The following is an 18,023-nucleotide window of genomic DNA, read 5'->3' as shown; positions in this document are numbered from 1 at the left end:
GTGCGATGACCTGCTTGAAGCCCCTCTGTGTGACGGGTTCCCTCTCGGCTGCAGGGCTTTGCACATGCACACACTTCCTCCTTCTAGCTATCCACCTCTGACCTTCTGTTAGCCAACTGAGACCACATGTCCAGAATAAGACCCCTCCTGCTTACCGCTTGGACTTACTCCTACCGTAATATCACGACAGCCTATGGACTATTCGCTGTTTTAGGGTTGGAGCTGTGACTTGTTCACCATTCTCCCTTCCTCCCTCCTCCCCACCCCCAGTGTCAGGACAGTACCTGGCAGTGTTGACACTCAATGAAAGCTTGTCAAACACATTTAAAGAATAAATATCTGAATTTTTCTAAATTATAACCCCAGGAGATATAATACATTAGGTTTGTCAAGCCTCACTGTGAGTGGATTTATTCAATCCTTTCCTGAGGCAAGTTTCACAGTGAGGGAGCGAAGTGAGGGTTTGAGCCCAGAATGCCTCCTCCAGAGGCTGGGAGAGGACACAGGAATGAGAATGAAAGTGCTTAAAGGATGACTTCATTTGCCTTAAAGTCTCTTCAGTGTCAACTTAGTCACTGTGAAAATTTAATCAGGATTTAGCAAAAGCTAAATTCTAGGCAAAAACATGAGGGAAGTTCTTATTATCTATACTAACTGAAATGGGACAGAGGTGGACCAAATGTAGAAGCCATTCTGAAAATGTGGCTTGTTGACCCAGTGAACAGCTACTTAGTGACACCAAAGTGACTGCTGGGTTCTCTCATGGATGGGATAGTACTAACACCAGTAGCTGTTTAGGAGCGCCAAGATTTAAATTACATGATGCTAAGTTTAGTGTCTAAAGTTGTAATGATACCTGTAAACATGGGTAGAGATGGCTTACCTGGAGAAATTAATGCTGGTTCTGTGGGAATCAGAGGTATGCCTACAAAGAAGCAAAGATACTCTTCTTTAATCTGTTTTGCTTAAAGTGAAGCCCACATAGTTCATATAAGGATGTTTAGCTTTAAGGAAAATATTTTTGGAGAGAGGATGCAGAAGGAATGTGAGAGCAAAGACTTACATGGTTTAGAAAGTAATTCAGAATCCAAAAACTTTGAAAAGGACAATGAATAAGAATCTTATGAAGGTTTACTGTCTGTCTAAAACTTCTGTTTATAGTCACTTGCCATCATATAAAAAATATTCAGGTATTTTACTTTTCAGAATACGTGAAGTAAGGTTCACACTTACAGTCTTCTGGGTAAACACATTTGAGAGTGACTTCATCAAGGATCATATTTTTAGGGCAGTAGGGCAAGCATCCTTCAACTCTTTAGATGAAAAAAAAAATTAAAGTAAGAAAAAAATTTAATATAAAAATATATTACATTTAATATAGGAAACTAAGATACAGTTTTCCTAAAATTCTTCTATTCTCCTTGTCAAGCACTAAGCAGTGCTCTGCTTGCTATTATTCCATCATACCTCATTGTACAAAATCACAAGCTAGTGGATGATAAAGAAATATTCATGATTGAGGCAGAATCTGAACACAGAATATTCAAAACATACACTTATGTTTGGGACACACTAAGGCCATGTTCTATAATTGTGATTTTACTCTATGTTCATCATACCGTTACTTTCCTATACTCCCCCACATATAAGCAGAGAGACACACTCTTTGAATATCCATAAGGATGTTGGTAGAACAAAAACAGAATGTTCAGGGGCTCTCCCTGCTTATTATTAAGCCCTGAAGTCACTGAAAAGTAATTAGAAATCTCTGGGTGGCAGAGATGGAGGTGGGACATGGTTGCTCTTCTCTGAGAACAGGGAAGGGGGATGGCAGAGGCTGCAGTTCTCAAGAGCCTCAGGGCCTGTGCCCAAAATAGTGGCCGTGCTCTGGGAGGAGGTGGTTGTATATGAGCCTAAGGAGACTGAATTTCAAGCCCCAAAACGTCTGGTCTTGTGTGTGGCACATGAAATCAGGAGGCCCACATTTCAAGAAGCATGGGTTTGGGAATCGGGGACCAAAAACAGGCAGGACCATCCTGAATGCTTATCCTCTAAGGGAATGAAGCCAAGATAATGACTGAGGTAAAGTCTTCCTTCTCGTCCAGTTGGGGCTCAGAGTCCAATTTATTCTGATTCAAAAGAAATATATCCTTCATGTACAACCAATTATTAAATTCATACCTACTAGAGAGAATTACTGTACATATAGTTTAAAAAAGGCTTGCTTATCTGCCTCTCAAATACACCAGCAGGCTATGATACTATTTTTAATATTCTAAAACATTTCCATTTGCCTTATCTATAAAGTAAAAGATCTGGACCAAAAATACAGCCTCTTTCCAATTCACTTGACACTAGGGGCACATGTTGCCACCAGAGGGCACTAGTTCATGGAAGGAAATCCAAAACCAAGAAAAGCTAATTTCTCTTTTTAACAGAAGACCCTTCGGCCATCTCTTGGATACTTCCTTCACAAATTTTTTTTAAAAACATTAACAGCTCAGCTTATGAGACCAATTATTTATTTCATAAAGTGAACTTAAGTAATAAAATTTTAACCAGTATATGACATTCCTATCCTACTCTAAACTCTGTCAAGCAAAAAAGAAAAAGTTACTAGATTACTGAAAATACTAGGGCCGGTTGATTATCCTCACATTAAATAAACATCATTTTTTATGCAACTCAATTATTCTGCAGTTGCTTTATGCAAGTCAAAACCACAGCTATCGTTTTAAAATCATCTTCCAAAACCCAGTAACTTGTTCCTTTAAAATGTCATCATGGTTGCACACAGCAGGGTCCTCTTTATTTTGTCATACAACTGGTAATCTAGTCAACTTCTGACTGATAAATATGCCTCAGATGTAGAACAGTTCTTATAATAGGTATATTATGTAATAGGGATAGCTCTGCTTACATATGGGCTCTGTGGTATGCTAGTTGGCATCTTTTCTCATAAAAGTTCTCATTTCCACTAGATATTTTTATTTTCAACACTTGCTATGTGCCAGAAACTGAAATCATCTAGAACAAGCAGGGTGGTTCTGCTGGGGACTTGAAGGAGGCGTGCAGGGCTATGTTGACACGCCAACTCAGTACTCGAGTCTCCCCTCAGGACTGCAAGTACCAGGGGGAGCCATAATGAGGTGCCTCAGCCCAGGGAACCGGAAGAAGTAGAAAGGAAATAGTGGTGAAGACAGAGATGAGAAACAGTTTGGCAGGGGTGAAGTTTCGTGCCGAGTCTCTTCTCTGCGTTCTAACTGTACCAAAAACGAAACTTCGGGGGAGCTACAGACGAAACAATGGAAGCGTTGAGGATCTGGGTTCAACCACCCTGGAGACTCGGTATGCCACAAGAAATAAACTAGCCAAATGCCACTTCAAGATACAGCTCCATCTCCTCCCCAGTGCCAGGGCTGGCCTTGCCCCTCTCTCTTTCTTCCTTCCTCCCCCACGTGCTCTCCTTCCTATGGGGCCCCTGTTATTTCCCCTCCTCCCGATGGCTCCCAGAAGAGACAGGAAATAGGTTTGTGAATGTGGGAGGTCCAAGTGAATGGTGAAGACTTCGTTTCAGAAAGAACTGGTTGTTTTTATTTTTAAGAAAATAAACAGAAATATCATTTCCTTCTCTCTGTTCCCATAGCACCTGTTACCCAACAGGATGTAGTTGTTCAAACTCTGGCTCTGCTGCCTGCAAACTGTGTGGTCTGAGGCAAGTTGCTTAACTTCTCTGTGCCTCGGTTTGTTTTCTCTTCCAATTGTACAGCACTTAGCACAGTGTGTGTCATGCTGTAAATACTTCAATGTGCTAGCTGTTGTGGTGGTTATTCCTCTAGCCCTCTTTCCCCTGTATTGTCAATTATCTGCTATTGTTCCTGTCTTCTTCCTAAAGACTGTGAGCTCCTGGAAATAAGGGCTACATCTCATTTACTCATATGCCAGAAGCTTTTCTAGTGCCAGTGTTTGTTGTAGAGCAGAAGCTCATAAATGAATAATAGAAAATGATTCTTTTAAAAATATTCCCTCCTACTACTGTTGCATTTCTCTGTTCTCCTTTACAACAAAACTCCTTAAAAAAAAAAAATTTAAAAAAAAGAAGCTGTTACATTGCTTATCTCCATTTTGCCTCTTCCTATTCTCCAGATCACCAAATCCAATGAACAATTTTCAGTTTGAATTTTAAAATCCTCAAAACCAAATTCCTGGCTTTTCCTCCAAACTGCTCCTCCTAACATATTCCTTATCTTAGTAAATGGCAACTCAGCCCTTCCGTTAAATTGAAATCATTCGAGTTTGTTGATATATGACCAGTTTTGACCACAAAAATGGTGATTTCATATAATTCTGAAACCTACAAAATGCTGAGACCTGAACTGCAGTCCTTAACTCCTCTTTCTCTCATAACTGACATTGACTCTATCAGCATCCCTTATGGCCCTAAGTTCAAAATATATCCAGAATCTGTTCAATTCCCACATAACCTCCAGGGCTACCAACCTAGTCAAATCCCCTTCATGTCTGTATTACTGCCCAGTTCTGCCCTTGTTCTTCCCCTCACCAAAAGTCAGTGCAATAGCCAGTGTAAATATTTTAAAAGATCCTGTCACTCCTCTGCCCAAAATACACCAGGACGTTACTCAGAGAAAAAGAGTCCTCAGGGCTTCCCTGGTGGCGCAGTGGTTGAGAGTCCGCATGCCGATGCAGGGGACACGGGTTCGTGCCCCGGTCTCGGAAGATGCCACATTCCGCGGAGCGGCAGGGCCCGTGAGCCATGGCCGCTGAGCCTGCGCATTCGGAGCCTGTGCTCCGCAACGGGGAAAGCCACAACAGTGAGAGGCCCGCGTACCGCAAAAAAAAAAAAAAAAAAAAAAAAGAGTCCTCACAACAGGCTACAAGGCCCTATATGATTCCCCCACCACTATGATTCTCTGCTCTCTTCTCCTACCTCTCAATTTTGTTCACTTTGCTCCAATTAACTGGCCTCCTTGCTCATCCTCAAGCACACCAAACACATTCCCATCTCAGGACCTTTACACGTTTCTCAGATTGAAAGGCTCTTTCCCCAGATATCCACATGGCTAGTTCCCTCACTTCCTTCACATCTCTTACTAGATATCACCTTGTCAGCCTAATCTTCCCTGACCACCCTACATTAATGAGTAAACACACACACACCTGCCTTAGGCTCCCTGTTTCCCTTATCTTCCTTTATTTTTCTCCAGAATACATAAGTCCATCTAACAATATATTGCATTATATATTTACATTTTTATTTTTTATTCTCTGCCTCAATGCAACAAAATGTTTAAGCTGTGGAAAGGTAAATACTTTGTTCAATACTGTATCCCTAACAGCTAGAAGAATTGCTGGCATATAGCAGACCCTCAATAACTACTGCTTGAATAAAACAAAATAAATTCATGAATGAGTATCTAGAACAAATTATTGTTAAGAATTTTTTTAATCTAAGGAAAAAAAAATCACTGACAGCAGAATCTGCTAATGCTAGAATCTGTTCATGAATGGTTAAACATGACTTACGGTGGAAGAAATTTACATGCTAGAGCTGCAGGGTCACTACACGTTTTAAAACAGGGAGTGGCACAAGGTTCATATCTCCATTCACACATCCTCCTGTAAGGCACTGCTGCCTGGATTTCTGGGGAAAAATGAAATTTAGATTGTGTACAAAAATGGACAGCTTAAAAAATAATGATTTATGATAGTAAACCTTTAGGGTTTGATCTTTCTTTGATTATAATGCTGTGGAAAAGACAGGGCTATGGGGAATAAAAAGCATTGTAATTGCTTGCTGATCAAAGCATCTCATGCTCAGGTTGAATATCAAAATGTTAGTTTATCTTCCAAACATTTAAAAAAGCAAGAGGTGCAGGAGGCCAAGGAAAATTCTAAATCTTCTTCCTTTCTTTATGTTTAGTGGGTGTTCATTGATCTATGTATCATGATAATAGCATACACTTGTTTGGAATTTTATTTTTTGCAAAATAATTTTTTGTCCGTAATTTTATTTTATCCTTGCAACAATCCTGTTGAGTGGGTATTACCTCCATTTTATAAATGAAGGAATTGAGGCTAAGAGGAGCCAAGTGACTTGCAAAATTCAAACAACTGGAAAAGTGACAAGACCAAAGACATATTTATTGCCTGAGATCAGACGTAAGGAAAACACTCCATCTCTGTTCTTCTCACAGAACTTAGCTCATTGCCTTGTACACGGTATTATCTAATGACAAAAATGAATGAATAGGTTTTAATAATACATGCTTGTAGTTAGAAAAACCTTCCTTGACTGAAGATTTCTCTCCTGCACACTCTGCTAATATTTTCCCCTTCCCACATCATAGACCAGTCCTTCTGCAGCAGTCCAAAACTACCTCTGAAGGAGAGAGCTCCATAAGGGAGAAAGTTCAGGAAGCAGGTTATGGTTCTTGGACTTCAGATGTGGAATTCAATTCCAAGGTATGAGAAGGAAAATAAGGCTTTCTGGAAGGCATCTATGTATCTAAATATTAAAATACTCATTAGACCTGGGTTACTAGAATCATGGGGCATGAGAGAGGGTTGGTTCCAAGACTAGAATAAACCCCTAGTGTATCCTAGGTTTGGGAAGCCCACAAAGATGAGTTTCTGAGATTTTGATGATGCCATTGGCTGCAGTTGTCCAAAGCTCAGGTAAGGCCTGAGTCTGGTTCTAATGGAGCAGATTTGTGTATTGGAGAGGAAATAAAGGCTTGCAAAATTCAACTTTTAAGTAAATTCAAGTAAAAATATCATGCTCACTCTATAGAATGTTGTATAGCCATGTCAGTGACTCTTTTTCTCATGAGTCCAGGAACCCTATTCAATAGGCAAAAATTTGAAGCTCAGTTTGAATTTTCTAAAATCCAAAGAGATTTATAGAAATGTGTCCACAACAAAAAAAAGGCAAATGATTAGCTCTCTTAGACTGACTTAGAAGAGTCTGTTAGAAAGAAAAAAATTTGTTTGGGAGACCCAAGACAGATATCGAGCTCTTAGGTTTTGAAAATAAAGCATGACTTTTAAACACTGGATAAGGCAGTGAGGATTCCTCTCTGAAATTTAGAAAATTCAATAGCTATAGAACAGCAAGGATCTCTAGAAATAAGACCAGGATTCTGCTGAACCAGAAAAATCTTCTAGAGGTCAGTGGAACCAGACTCCATAGTATTCAAAGAACAGAGATAAACACATTGTCTTTATCATTAAGAATCAAACTATATGAGAAGTTGCCTTCTAATGAAGGAAAAGGTAGATACAAAACTAGACAACAAGGAGACATGGGTAAGTTCTGTTTCCAAAGCCCAGACAGCACTGAAAGTAATCATTGAGACAATCATAAAAATAACATCATTTAAGGCTGTTCTAACAATTTACCACATTAACTTATGTAATACTATAACCCTATGAAGTAGGTATTATTATGTCTCCCATTTTACAGATGCGTAAACTGAGAGGCAGAGAGGTTAAGAAACTTACTAAGGTCATAAAAGGTCATGCAACTAATTATACATATTAAAAATGATTTTTAAATTAAAACCTAATAAATATTCTGTCATTATTTAAGTTATCTACTTAATCTGTATTTGAAGATCTCAGGAAACATACCTTCTATGCTGAAGCTACTTAAATGTTTAAATTCTTCAGAATCATCATATTTTGATGCTTTGGCACTAGAATCTGTCAATATGATGAAAAAGCCTTTCTTGCTGCATAACTCAAAAGCACTGTAACCAGGAATCCAGAGGCCCTGATGGTGAAAAAATGTGGCTCTCCGATGAAAGGCTGAATTCACCTCCCACAGTTTCAGAATAAGAGTGTCATCATCATGGACATAGAGAAAGTAGTTTGGCCTTTCAGCAGATTCCAAGGAAACAAGTGCCAATGCTGTAAAACAGAGCAGTGTTTGACAACTCCCTGGGTTCTCTGCAGAAGGCAGATCATCAGCACTGGCATTATAAAATTCACTTATAAAGCTGACAAAAACAGAACTGCACAATTGTCATACATAGTTAATGCCAATCTCAAAGATTTCAGAAATGAATTATAAGATCTCTAAAGGAAAAAATAGTATTTTAATGCAATGCATAAAGTGACAGCTCCAAAAATAATCAGTCTTTGATAAGTTCCATTTTTTAAATAATTGATCATGTTTTGGGGCAAAAAAAAGAAGTATCAACTTAGGACCCCAGAATGTACAATTCCATACAAGTAGTTGAACAGTTAATTGGACACACATTTGTACTTGCAAGCTTTAACATTTTCAAATGTACAAAATCTACAAATGGCTAAATTGCATGATAGAAAAGAAAAGGAGAGTAGAGAAACAGATCAATTTAAACATGGTGCTGCATTTCAATATCACTGGATTCTTAATGAGCAAATGTTCTTGCAAGTGATTTTACTGCATTAAGAAAAGACTATTTGCTCAACATTATTGTCTATTTCCCAAGAGATGATGAGAAAGCTAACGAACAACTACAAAGCATTTGAGAAGCGCCATGCTTTTTTGTTATGCACTTTAAAAGTTTCCCTTATATTTATAAAACCCATGGCGTAAGTTTCTTCATTGAGATTTTAGATTTAATTTCTTAAACCTTAATTTCTTTAGGTCTTAATTCCTTAATTTAAATGTACTAGGATTTTTCTATTTAAAAAATTAATTTTTGTAAATCATACAATGAAGAGCTCTCTCAAATCCAATAAACGATTCCAAAGGCATTTATTGTGTCCTAAAACTTACAAACCCCTCTGCTGAGCACTGGAAGATGCAAAGAAAAATGAAAGATATTTTTATAAGAGAAAAAATATATAACTAATATATAAACTAGAACTTTAGACTGTGATAGGTGTTTTCACAGATTAAAAAGAAGTAAAGGAGCTCTTTTGACAAGAATGGAGCAATTTATTTTAACTGGAAAATCGGGAGATTTCTCTGAATTAAGTGAAACTTAAGTCGGATTCATTCATTCAATAAATATTTCCTAAGTTTATAGAACACACCATGCATGGTTCTAAGCAGGGTAAGAATAGTAACAATGTAGCCTGAACATCATGGATCAGAAGGGGACACTAACCACCAGGCAGAACAGGTGCCAAGTGGATAAGACCAGTATAGATCTACAGGGGCAAACCAGTAAGTGTGGTGCCAGGTACCACAACAGACAAGGCCACGTAAGAAAAACAGACCGTCTCAATGACTATCTAGACTTTGATTTATGGTCTTAATTTAACTTGCTTGATATTAAATCACAACTTTTTTTCTTTTACTTTAATCTGGCATTAAAATCTTTCACATGTTAATTATCAGCAGACTATTTTTCAAAAATTTCAAATTAAGTCCTGTGATTTAATGCTATGAAAACTGAAGCTGTGCTTTATTTGGGACCAAACACTCAACCAAACAATTGCAATTCTAATTGCATCTATATATGCCAATAGATAAACAAAGAAATTTTATGTACAAGAGAGAGCTAGTTTGTATACCAGTGTCTTATTTTATTTCAAATCCTTTAGAGCACCTAGAAAAATGTCATAAACATATTAGATTCCCCAATTAATATTTACTGCATGAATAAATGAAAAAAGGTCAATGGAAAACTAAATTCTTACTTTCAGTTGGAAATTATACTTACATGATGCCTTCTCTTTGAAAAGGCCTGGAGTGATCATAAAAGTAAAAAAGAAATTGCCATGAATACTACTTCTTGGCAGAGAGAAAATGTTTCTACTGGTCATATTGACCCCCAGAATAAGGCCAGTCTGCCCATAACTTGCCAGCATATATGGTCCTTCTCCAAGCCCTAGTTAAATGCAAATGAGAGAATTATAAGTTGGCATAGGATTTTTATATTTCAAGCTGTCATTTCAATGGAATAAGTTCTAATACCAAAAAATACTCCGAAAATTACTGAGCATTTAAACATTCATCAGTAACAAAATAACAACTCTTTTCAAAAAGATTATATTGATTTGGAATATATACATATTTAGAATATGCAGTTTAGAATATATATATACATGATTGCGTATGTGTATATGTATATGTACATGTAAACCTAGATGGATAAAAGGTTGACTTAAGCTTTCTAGACCTCAAATTTTCTCACCCGTTTGAAGATGTTTGTCTAGGTAACCTTTCACTCTAATATTCCAAGACTCTAATCTACTCTCAATAAACTTAAGCTTAGTTCTATCAATGGTAAGGTATTTTGATAGTCTTCTAAAAATCATCTCTCCTTAATAGGCTGCATTACATTAACACAGAATTCACAGACATGATATACAATATTTTACTATCTTGGGGATTACTGAATTTCATCAGTGAGGTATGTCTATAAAGAAGAAAATAAGATGATGTTGAACAGAGAAGTCAAATGTCATTTTACTTATGCTATCATTTCCATACACTTCAATGGTTTCATATAAAGTGAAAAATATATACTACAGTAGAAAAACTACTTAGTGTAGAACCAAACCTGAAACTCAGTCAAAGTAGTATTCCTACAAACTTCATCTTATAAAGAAAACTATATAAATTAATTTTAAAATTCACTAATATTAAAAATAAATTGATGCGTTAAGTTTTATGATAATAACGTCAGTTTACCTTCAACCCAATCTCTATGACGTTTAATGTTTTAAAATAAGTGAGGTGCTATAAAACTTTGAGGTTTCTTCTGAATTTTCTAAATTACATAATTATTAGCTGTGTACTTTTACAGATATGTGTAGATATTTACGTGTAGGTTATGTAAAATGCTAATATAGGTGCAATAGGTGGTTTCAGAAAAGAACAATCTGGTTGCTCTCAGTGAATTTCACTTTTCCTCTTTTCTCCAATTTTTATCTCAAGGACAGTTTTCCTTTCCCAGACTACTCTTAAGATGGGTGGAAAAAAATTCAAAGAAACCCACAACCTGGGTTTTTTCCCTTTCAGGATGAAGACCAAGCCTAAGAGAAGGGGAGAAGAGAATTGGATTAGAGGGTTACAAAGTCTCCCAAACAGGAAGGAGAGCAAGAACCAAAATTTCCATCATGAGGAACAGGAGAAGGTAGGGATTATAGGATGAATCTTCAAGTGCTGTCCCATCCACTGACTCATCAGCTGAGACACTTCACCACTGAGCAGCTAGGGACACCTCTAAGCCATGGGGAAGGAGCTTTAGGAGGGACTCAGACACCCTGAGTGCACATGGAGCTTTGAAAACCTCTGCCCCCCACACCAAGATGGAACCGAGCAGATGCAGTGAAGATGTTCGCTATGAGCCTGGCAGCAATGGACTCCCCACCACTGTTACAAATATATACCCTGCACAGTTTCTCTATGAGCCAAAGTCTACAACACCCAAGAAAACTATATCATTAGTCTCCACCACCTACTAGCTCATTTTCTAGTGAAGACAAGAGCAACATAAACTTCCAAGATGAAAATATACACCAATTTAGATTTGTGTGAATATGTAAATAATGTACAAATAGGTATATAAACATGTAAATCATGAGATTCAATTCAAAATGAAGACGACATATACAACTACAGCTTGTGGGCTTCAAGCACCCTCACAGATGTCCAAGAGAAGAACAGGAGAAAGGAGATAGACCACTAAACAAAATATTCTCTCCCCTACTGCACAAGTACCTTCCTACAGCAACCTGAAGAGACGACTGTCAGCTGAGAAATCCATGTGTATAAAAATCGAAAGCTCCTGAACTGATTCCCAGTCGATGGATATCTTGTGTCTGAATTGTTTTCCTGCATTTTCACTAGCAATTGAGGGACAAAAGTCACTGACTTTATCATTAATTTTCTGCAGGGAGAATTATAATTTCACTGTCTACTAAAAGCAATCATTTCCTGTAATTATTATTTAAGCACAGTATTAAGAATATCTGATCTAATAAAATCACTCTGAACTTAAAACTTGCACAACAAATTTTAGCAGGATCTTGAAGTCTTAACTCCCTACAGCAATAGAACCTTTATATTTTTAGCAAATGCCATAAAAACGAAAATACTAGAGACAGTCATTGTGTGAAGGATTATTGAACTTATCTCAGTAGTAACCTCTGAATTTTCCTACTTTAAAAAAATTTTTCCTCCTACAGAATCACAATCATTTATCTCTGCATTTGCTTTGAATAATTTAAGTATTTTAATAACATAGTGTCCAGAGAAAAATGCCAGCTATGAATGTCCAAAGAAGACCAGGTAAGTTTACAATAGTTGTGAAATTATTTGAGATGAAACAAATTAAGAATACTCATTTAAAACTTTTTTCTTTTTATTACTATCAACAACTTCCACAATTCTTTATTCCCATTCAATTATCTACCTTGATCACGTTACTTTCACGACTCTTCCTCTCCTTGGCACGTTGACTCTGTTCCCTATTACTTTGATCATAGGAAACAGAATCTCTGTCTCTCGTGGGTCTCATGAAGGCCGAACGCCCCGTGTTCACCTCTGAATACTACCAATACAGTATTACAAATGAAACTAGAAGAACTGGTTTGAAGAAACTTGTAACACATTAGGGAAACAAACCATCAGTAGAAGTGCAGCAGACTTATTGACAAAAAGCAAAATGTACCAAGCAGCAAGAGGTAGAAATTCAATATTCATAGAAAATTCTGCTTCTGTTTCCAAGGGCCTGCAGAAGGAACGCCAGAAAGTACAAAGGCACAGATGGAGATTTTCACAGCAGAACTGTGTGAGGAAGGAATTCTTAAGCAAGGAAGTTATTGGAGCGTTTTCTCAACTTGCTGTCTGTGTACGCTGTGTACAGCATATGATAACGATGTGTGGTGCTCATTCCTAGACTAGGATGTGCTAATCATAACTAGGCAGTGTAGCATGGAGATCAAGCTCATGGGTTCTGAACTTAGATTGTTTATAAATCCATTTACCACGTTTTGGCTAAACGACTTTGACCAATTTATTTAATTCACCTATGCCTCAATTTCCTCCTTTGTAAGTGTTAATAATGATAATAATAATGTTATGTCTTTCAGGCATATTTTGAAGCTTAAATTATATGATATAGGTATAGTTAACACAACAAAAGCCATTTTTATTATTAGGTACTTAATATTAGGCAATCAGTCTCATCTTAAGCATGGAATCCAAAGGATTGATGTGGAGTGGGTGTGGTGTGGGAAATATGTTTGTTTTAGATTTTCTTTTAACAAACACAGAATTTTTTTAATGTGGGATTTTTTTCCTCTTCAAACTTCCAAAGATATAACAGAAACAACCAAAGACTAAAATGTCCATTTTCTTTTTAATTCATCATCTCTATTTTACTAAAATTTTCTGGCTTTCTTTGTACTTTTACAGCTGACAGATTTCTTCCTGGCTCAATAAGTCATGGAAAATACTTTGCATTGGTTGTTTGGTTTTTTTCTTTAATGGATCAGCTTTCCTATAACTATTACTCTAACCTACTCATCATGGGTTTTTGTCCAGTTACCGTCAAAGTGGACACTTCCCTGGATCATCTTATTTGTCTGAATTAGGTTTAAGTGGCTATGCCTTCCTCATTAAATAGGTTTGACAAAAAGCAGGCTTCAATTCTGCAAATGTCTGGCATTTTCAATGAGGATATAATTCTCTGTCTCTTAAATCTATGCCTTAGTTTTAGGCAGCACCTCCTCTTAGACTTCCCATTGCAAATCTGAATGCTTGGGAGACTAGGAGATTTTCATTATTACTAAATCAGTAAGTTCTCATTCTGATAAGATATAAATAATTATTTTGCCTAAAATGATGGCTAAATAAATTCCTATATTATAGTATGTTTCTTTGATTTCCACAACATAATAAAAGTTTGAATAATGTCCATATTTATTCATAATGGTAAAAGGTATACATTTGGTATATATCTTTCAACCTTTTAACCTAAAAAATTAGCTAGCTTTACTCATTCATTCATTCATGTTATTCAAAAACTACTGAGAGCCTCCTAGGTGCTGAGAACTTAGTTACAACACTTTTATTTTACAGGGAATAAATTTTAGCACAAATACTTAGAAATTTAGATACATTTTAGAAGGCAATGGCTTTCATCGAGTCATACAGTTGGCACTTGAACAACATGGGTTTGAACTGTGCAAGTCCACTCATACGCAGATTTGTTTTAAGAGTAAATACTACAGTACTATACAGTCCATGGTTGGTTGAATCTGAAGATGCAGAATTGCAGATATACAGGGTGACTATTAACCGTACATGGATTTTCTTTTTTTTTTTTAGTTATCATAACAGCACCATTTAATAAGGCTTTATTTTGTTCCAGCAGTATAGGTGACCTACAGTGTCTCATTTAAGCTCACAACAAACATAGAAATAAATAAACAAAATAATTAAACTTAAATGACTTAACCAGGTTCACAATGTTTATATGTGACAGAGAGTGGACTCTAATCCAGATCTGACTTCAGCTGCAGTTAATGACAACCACACTATAGCTTTTGGTTCCCAGCAAAGGTAGTGCGTTATTAGAAGACCACTAAATCTCCATTCAGAAAGTCCTGGAAACTGTCCTGTGACTCAGCCCAGGGGACTCAGCTCTACCTCAGTTTCCTTCTTACATCTCTAATCCTTCCTGGCCCACTTGCCATTCCCTAAATGTATATGTTCCCAACTTCCTACCTTCAGACTGTATCCTCTTCTCCTGAAAATCATCTTTTCCTCTCTACATAGCCATACATGGATTTTCAATTGCGCAGAGGGTTGGCGCCCCTAGCCCCCTCCTTGTTCAAGGGTTAACTGTATGCCAAATTACGAACTCTTCATACCTTGTTCCCAGCAAACTTGTTCAAGAACTTTGAATCTGAAGATATATTTAATAGAATACTATAGTGATATTCTTTAAATGTCACATACCTTCATTGTAATAGTCACAATCGAGTGCTAAAAGGAAAAAAGAAGAAATGTTAAACTAAATAAGGATCTCACCACTTATCTGAATATATGCAAGATATGGTTTATCAATGACAAAGTGAAAGAACTCAGAATGACATCATTATTTGCGAGTTTTCTCTGAGCAAAGAGGATTCTTTAAGAGTGCTCTGTAATAATTCATTAAATTTCCTAAGATTATTTTATAGGTAGGCAAATACATCTGCCAATTCATAGATGTCCACTGAAAGTGTTAAAATCATAAGCTGTTCATCAGATGACTATCTGCATAAGTAAATGAAAAGTTTAGAGTCAAATCTGAACACAAATTCAAAATGATGTTTTTAAAACTATGTCTCTTATCAGCAGAACAGTGGAATTTCATAGCCATAAGAGAAATAGTCATAAACAGTATCTCTGAAGATGGTATGTAAACAATTTGTAGTTCAAATGTTACAGTCATAACAGTCTAACACAGAACAGAAAAACTTACTTCAAAGTTTCTTTCATAAATCCTTTAGCTATACTACAATTTATCTGCATTGTCAAAAGAGTATAAAATTTACTCATCTTAAAGAAATTCTATTTCCATGAGTCCATGGTATCACTTCTAAGATAAGACAATATGAATCTCTTCATAAGGTTCCCACCTAATCATGATGCCCTGAGAGGATACTCACAACAAATAGTAGATGATCTCCAGTGAACAGAAACCCCTTCCTGACAACACTTGTATGCATACGCTGCTACACTTGTGCATAAACATTCACAATCCCCACCAAGGTTACAGTTACACGTGTCTTCATGACAATTTTTGGCAAAAGAAGTAACATCAATCTGAAAATGAAGTGAAAGATAAATTAATTTCAAAAAGTACTAACTACAACTGATTAAAACTCAACCTTCTAAGAGAAAACTAACTGGTAGATTTTCAAAATTTGCTATTATCAGCTTAACACTGCCACCTAGAGAGTTCTCAATATCTCAAACTTCTATTCATCCAAAGGAATTTATTAGGCAAATGTAAGATCAAAGAACTAGCAACACAGGTAACGGGACTAACAAATATAACTTCAACATCTGCAATACAACAGATTAATATCTGTAGAAGCTCATTGCTTCTTTATTGGCATATTCGCATGGCATTAAAAGAATGTTCTACTTACAAATGTACTTTTGCTTAGTTTTTAATAATATCTTAAACTATTTTTAAAACTTCTATTGGAACCTAAAATTATTATGTTGGAAAGACATTTAAAAAGTTAAATTTCTAAATAAATTACATTCAATCTTGGGATGTGCTTCTAAAACCATTTTAAATGTGTCACTAATAATACTTTTAAACTATACTTTGGGTTAAGGAGAAGAATGCCCATTTGGTAGTGTCCTCTGAAGAAAAATAAGCATTTATGCCTTTGATCAGTCATTTATGGCTTTGATGATGGACGTAAAAATGTTTCATAAACTGAAACAGATCATTAACAAGCATTATATACGCTGTTAAATAAGATGGAGTCAGGAAGAATGTAAATCAACTAAATGTGTCAGTGCCACAGAAAAACAAACTCCCAAATTTGTCTTCCTAACAAGGGTTAGATAGTATACCTGAAAAGCCAATGGGTAGCTAAATTATTTGTCCTGTTCATCTCAATATTATAAATACAGCAGTACTTGTTTAAATTGGAAAGTATAGTAAAGCATTCATTTACCACATTGCGACAAGGAGCAAAAACATCACTGTACAAAATGGAGCATTCTCTCTTGGCATAAGGAAATTTGTTTTGATGTGCCTCACAAGGTTTAAATAATTCACTTGGGGTTTCACACTGTGGAAAAAGAGAAAAGAATGTTTTTAAGGGGTGGTTTCTGAAGCTGAAACCAGAGTAACCTAATCTGACTGCATCCACCCCAATCATACCTAATATATTCTCATTCTTTTAGACAGACTTTACCTAAAGCACCTGTGCTCAGCCAACTCAGTGTTAACAGTATATATTATTTTTGAAAGCAACTAAATTTACTATTAAAATCATGAAAATATTAGAGAGTGAAGGTAAATCTTTTTTAAACTGTCAAGTGCAGCATTACATGACTAAAAAAATTGCCTAAGCAAATTATTCTCTTTCCTTTAATTTTCACATCCTTCATTTCTGTCACAAGCCATCCTCTGAGAAGTTGCATACACTCAAGTGTCTACAGGCTCACCTCCCACATACTAAACAATTCGGTCTCCGCCTCTTCTAATCCACCTCCCTGAAACTGGCCTGGAGAAGGCCATCATTGATCTTGTTACTAAAAATAAAGGCAACTTTTCCATCTTCACCTCACTTGCCCTTTCGCTGTCTTTGATTCTGTTTCATACTTTACCCTTCTTACATGTCTCTCATGTGTTTCCAGTGGCACCACTAGGGTTTCCTCCTAGTTCATTTGCTGCCACTCTTCATCCTCCTCCCACCTCCCTTCTCTGCAAGACTTGATCTTCAAATCTCTGTTTTTTTCATTCTATACACTTCTCATGCTTTCAGCAACCTGAATATTATAGTAACTACCAAATCCATATTTCCAGCCCATATCTCTTTTCTGAGATCTCAAAAATTGGGACATTTCCACATAAATATCTCTGTCACTTCTCTCTCAACAAATTCTAAAATGTACTTATCTTACACCATTGTCCTGTCCCCACTGTCCCCTACCACCCACTTTCCTCTGTGCCCTGTCTCCTGGAAGAGGACCAGTGTCTATGCAATAAGCCAGGAAGCTCGGAGGCATTCTTGAATTCTCCAAATTCATCTTTCCTCATGCAGTCCTTTCAACAGATGCTGATGTTTCAGATGTCTCTCAGACTTAGATAGTTTTCTAAATCTTCACTAATTTAACATTTCTTAGCTGGATTATAAGAGCCTAACTAATTTAGGGCCTTCGAGTCCAGATCCTAGAACACGTATCTTGCAGCTTTATATTTTGCATTCCAGCCATTCCCTACTTCAAACCTTCCACCACAGCCATACTGAACTTCTTAAAATTCCTGTTAGGCACCATACTCACTCCAGTCTTCCTGACACGTTCTAAAGGGATGCTC

At 36.6% G+C, this 18,023-nt stretch overlaps 1 protein-coding gene across 1 annotated transcript in view; it reads right to left on the bottom strand.

The window, feature by feature from the left end:
* OTOGL (otogelin like) overlaps positions 1 to 18,023 on the bottom strand; it is a 159,594-nt gene that overhangs the window by 51,709 nt on the left and 89,862 nt on the right. Inside the window, 8 exon segments of the mRNA XM_007457657.1 lie at positions 857 to 925; positions 1,234 to 1,313; positions 5,545 to 5,662; positions 7,651 to 7,929; positions 9,678 to 9,845; positions 14,930 to 14,956; positions 15,625 to 15,781; positions 16,654 to 16,770. Coding sequence (XP_007457719.1) covers positions 857 to 925; positions 1,234 to 1,313; positions 5,545 to 5,662; positions 7,651 to 7,929; positions 9,678 to 9,845; positions 14,930 to 14,956; positions 15,625 to 15,781; positions 16,654 to 16,770 — 1,015 coding nt within the window.

Source organism: Lipotes vexillifer, unplaced genomic scaffold (genome assembly GCF_000442215.2).
Source record: "Lipotes vexillifer unplaced genomic scaffold, Lipotes_vexillifer_v1.1 scaffold117, whole genome shotgun sequence".
In the NCBI taxonomy this organism is placed as follows: Eukaryota; Metazoa; Chordata; class Mammalia; order Artiodactyla; family Lipotidae; genus Lipotes; species Lipotes vexillifer.
The sequence above is the reverse complement of the archived record's forward strand: the minus strand, read 5'-3'. Positions and strand labels throughout refer to the sequence as shown.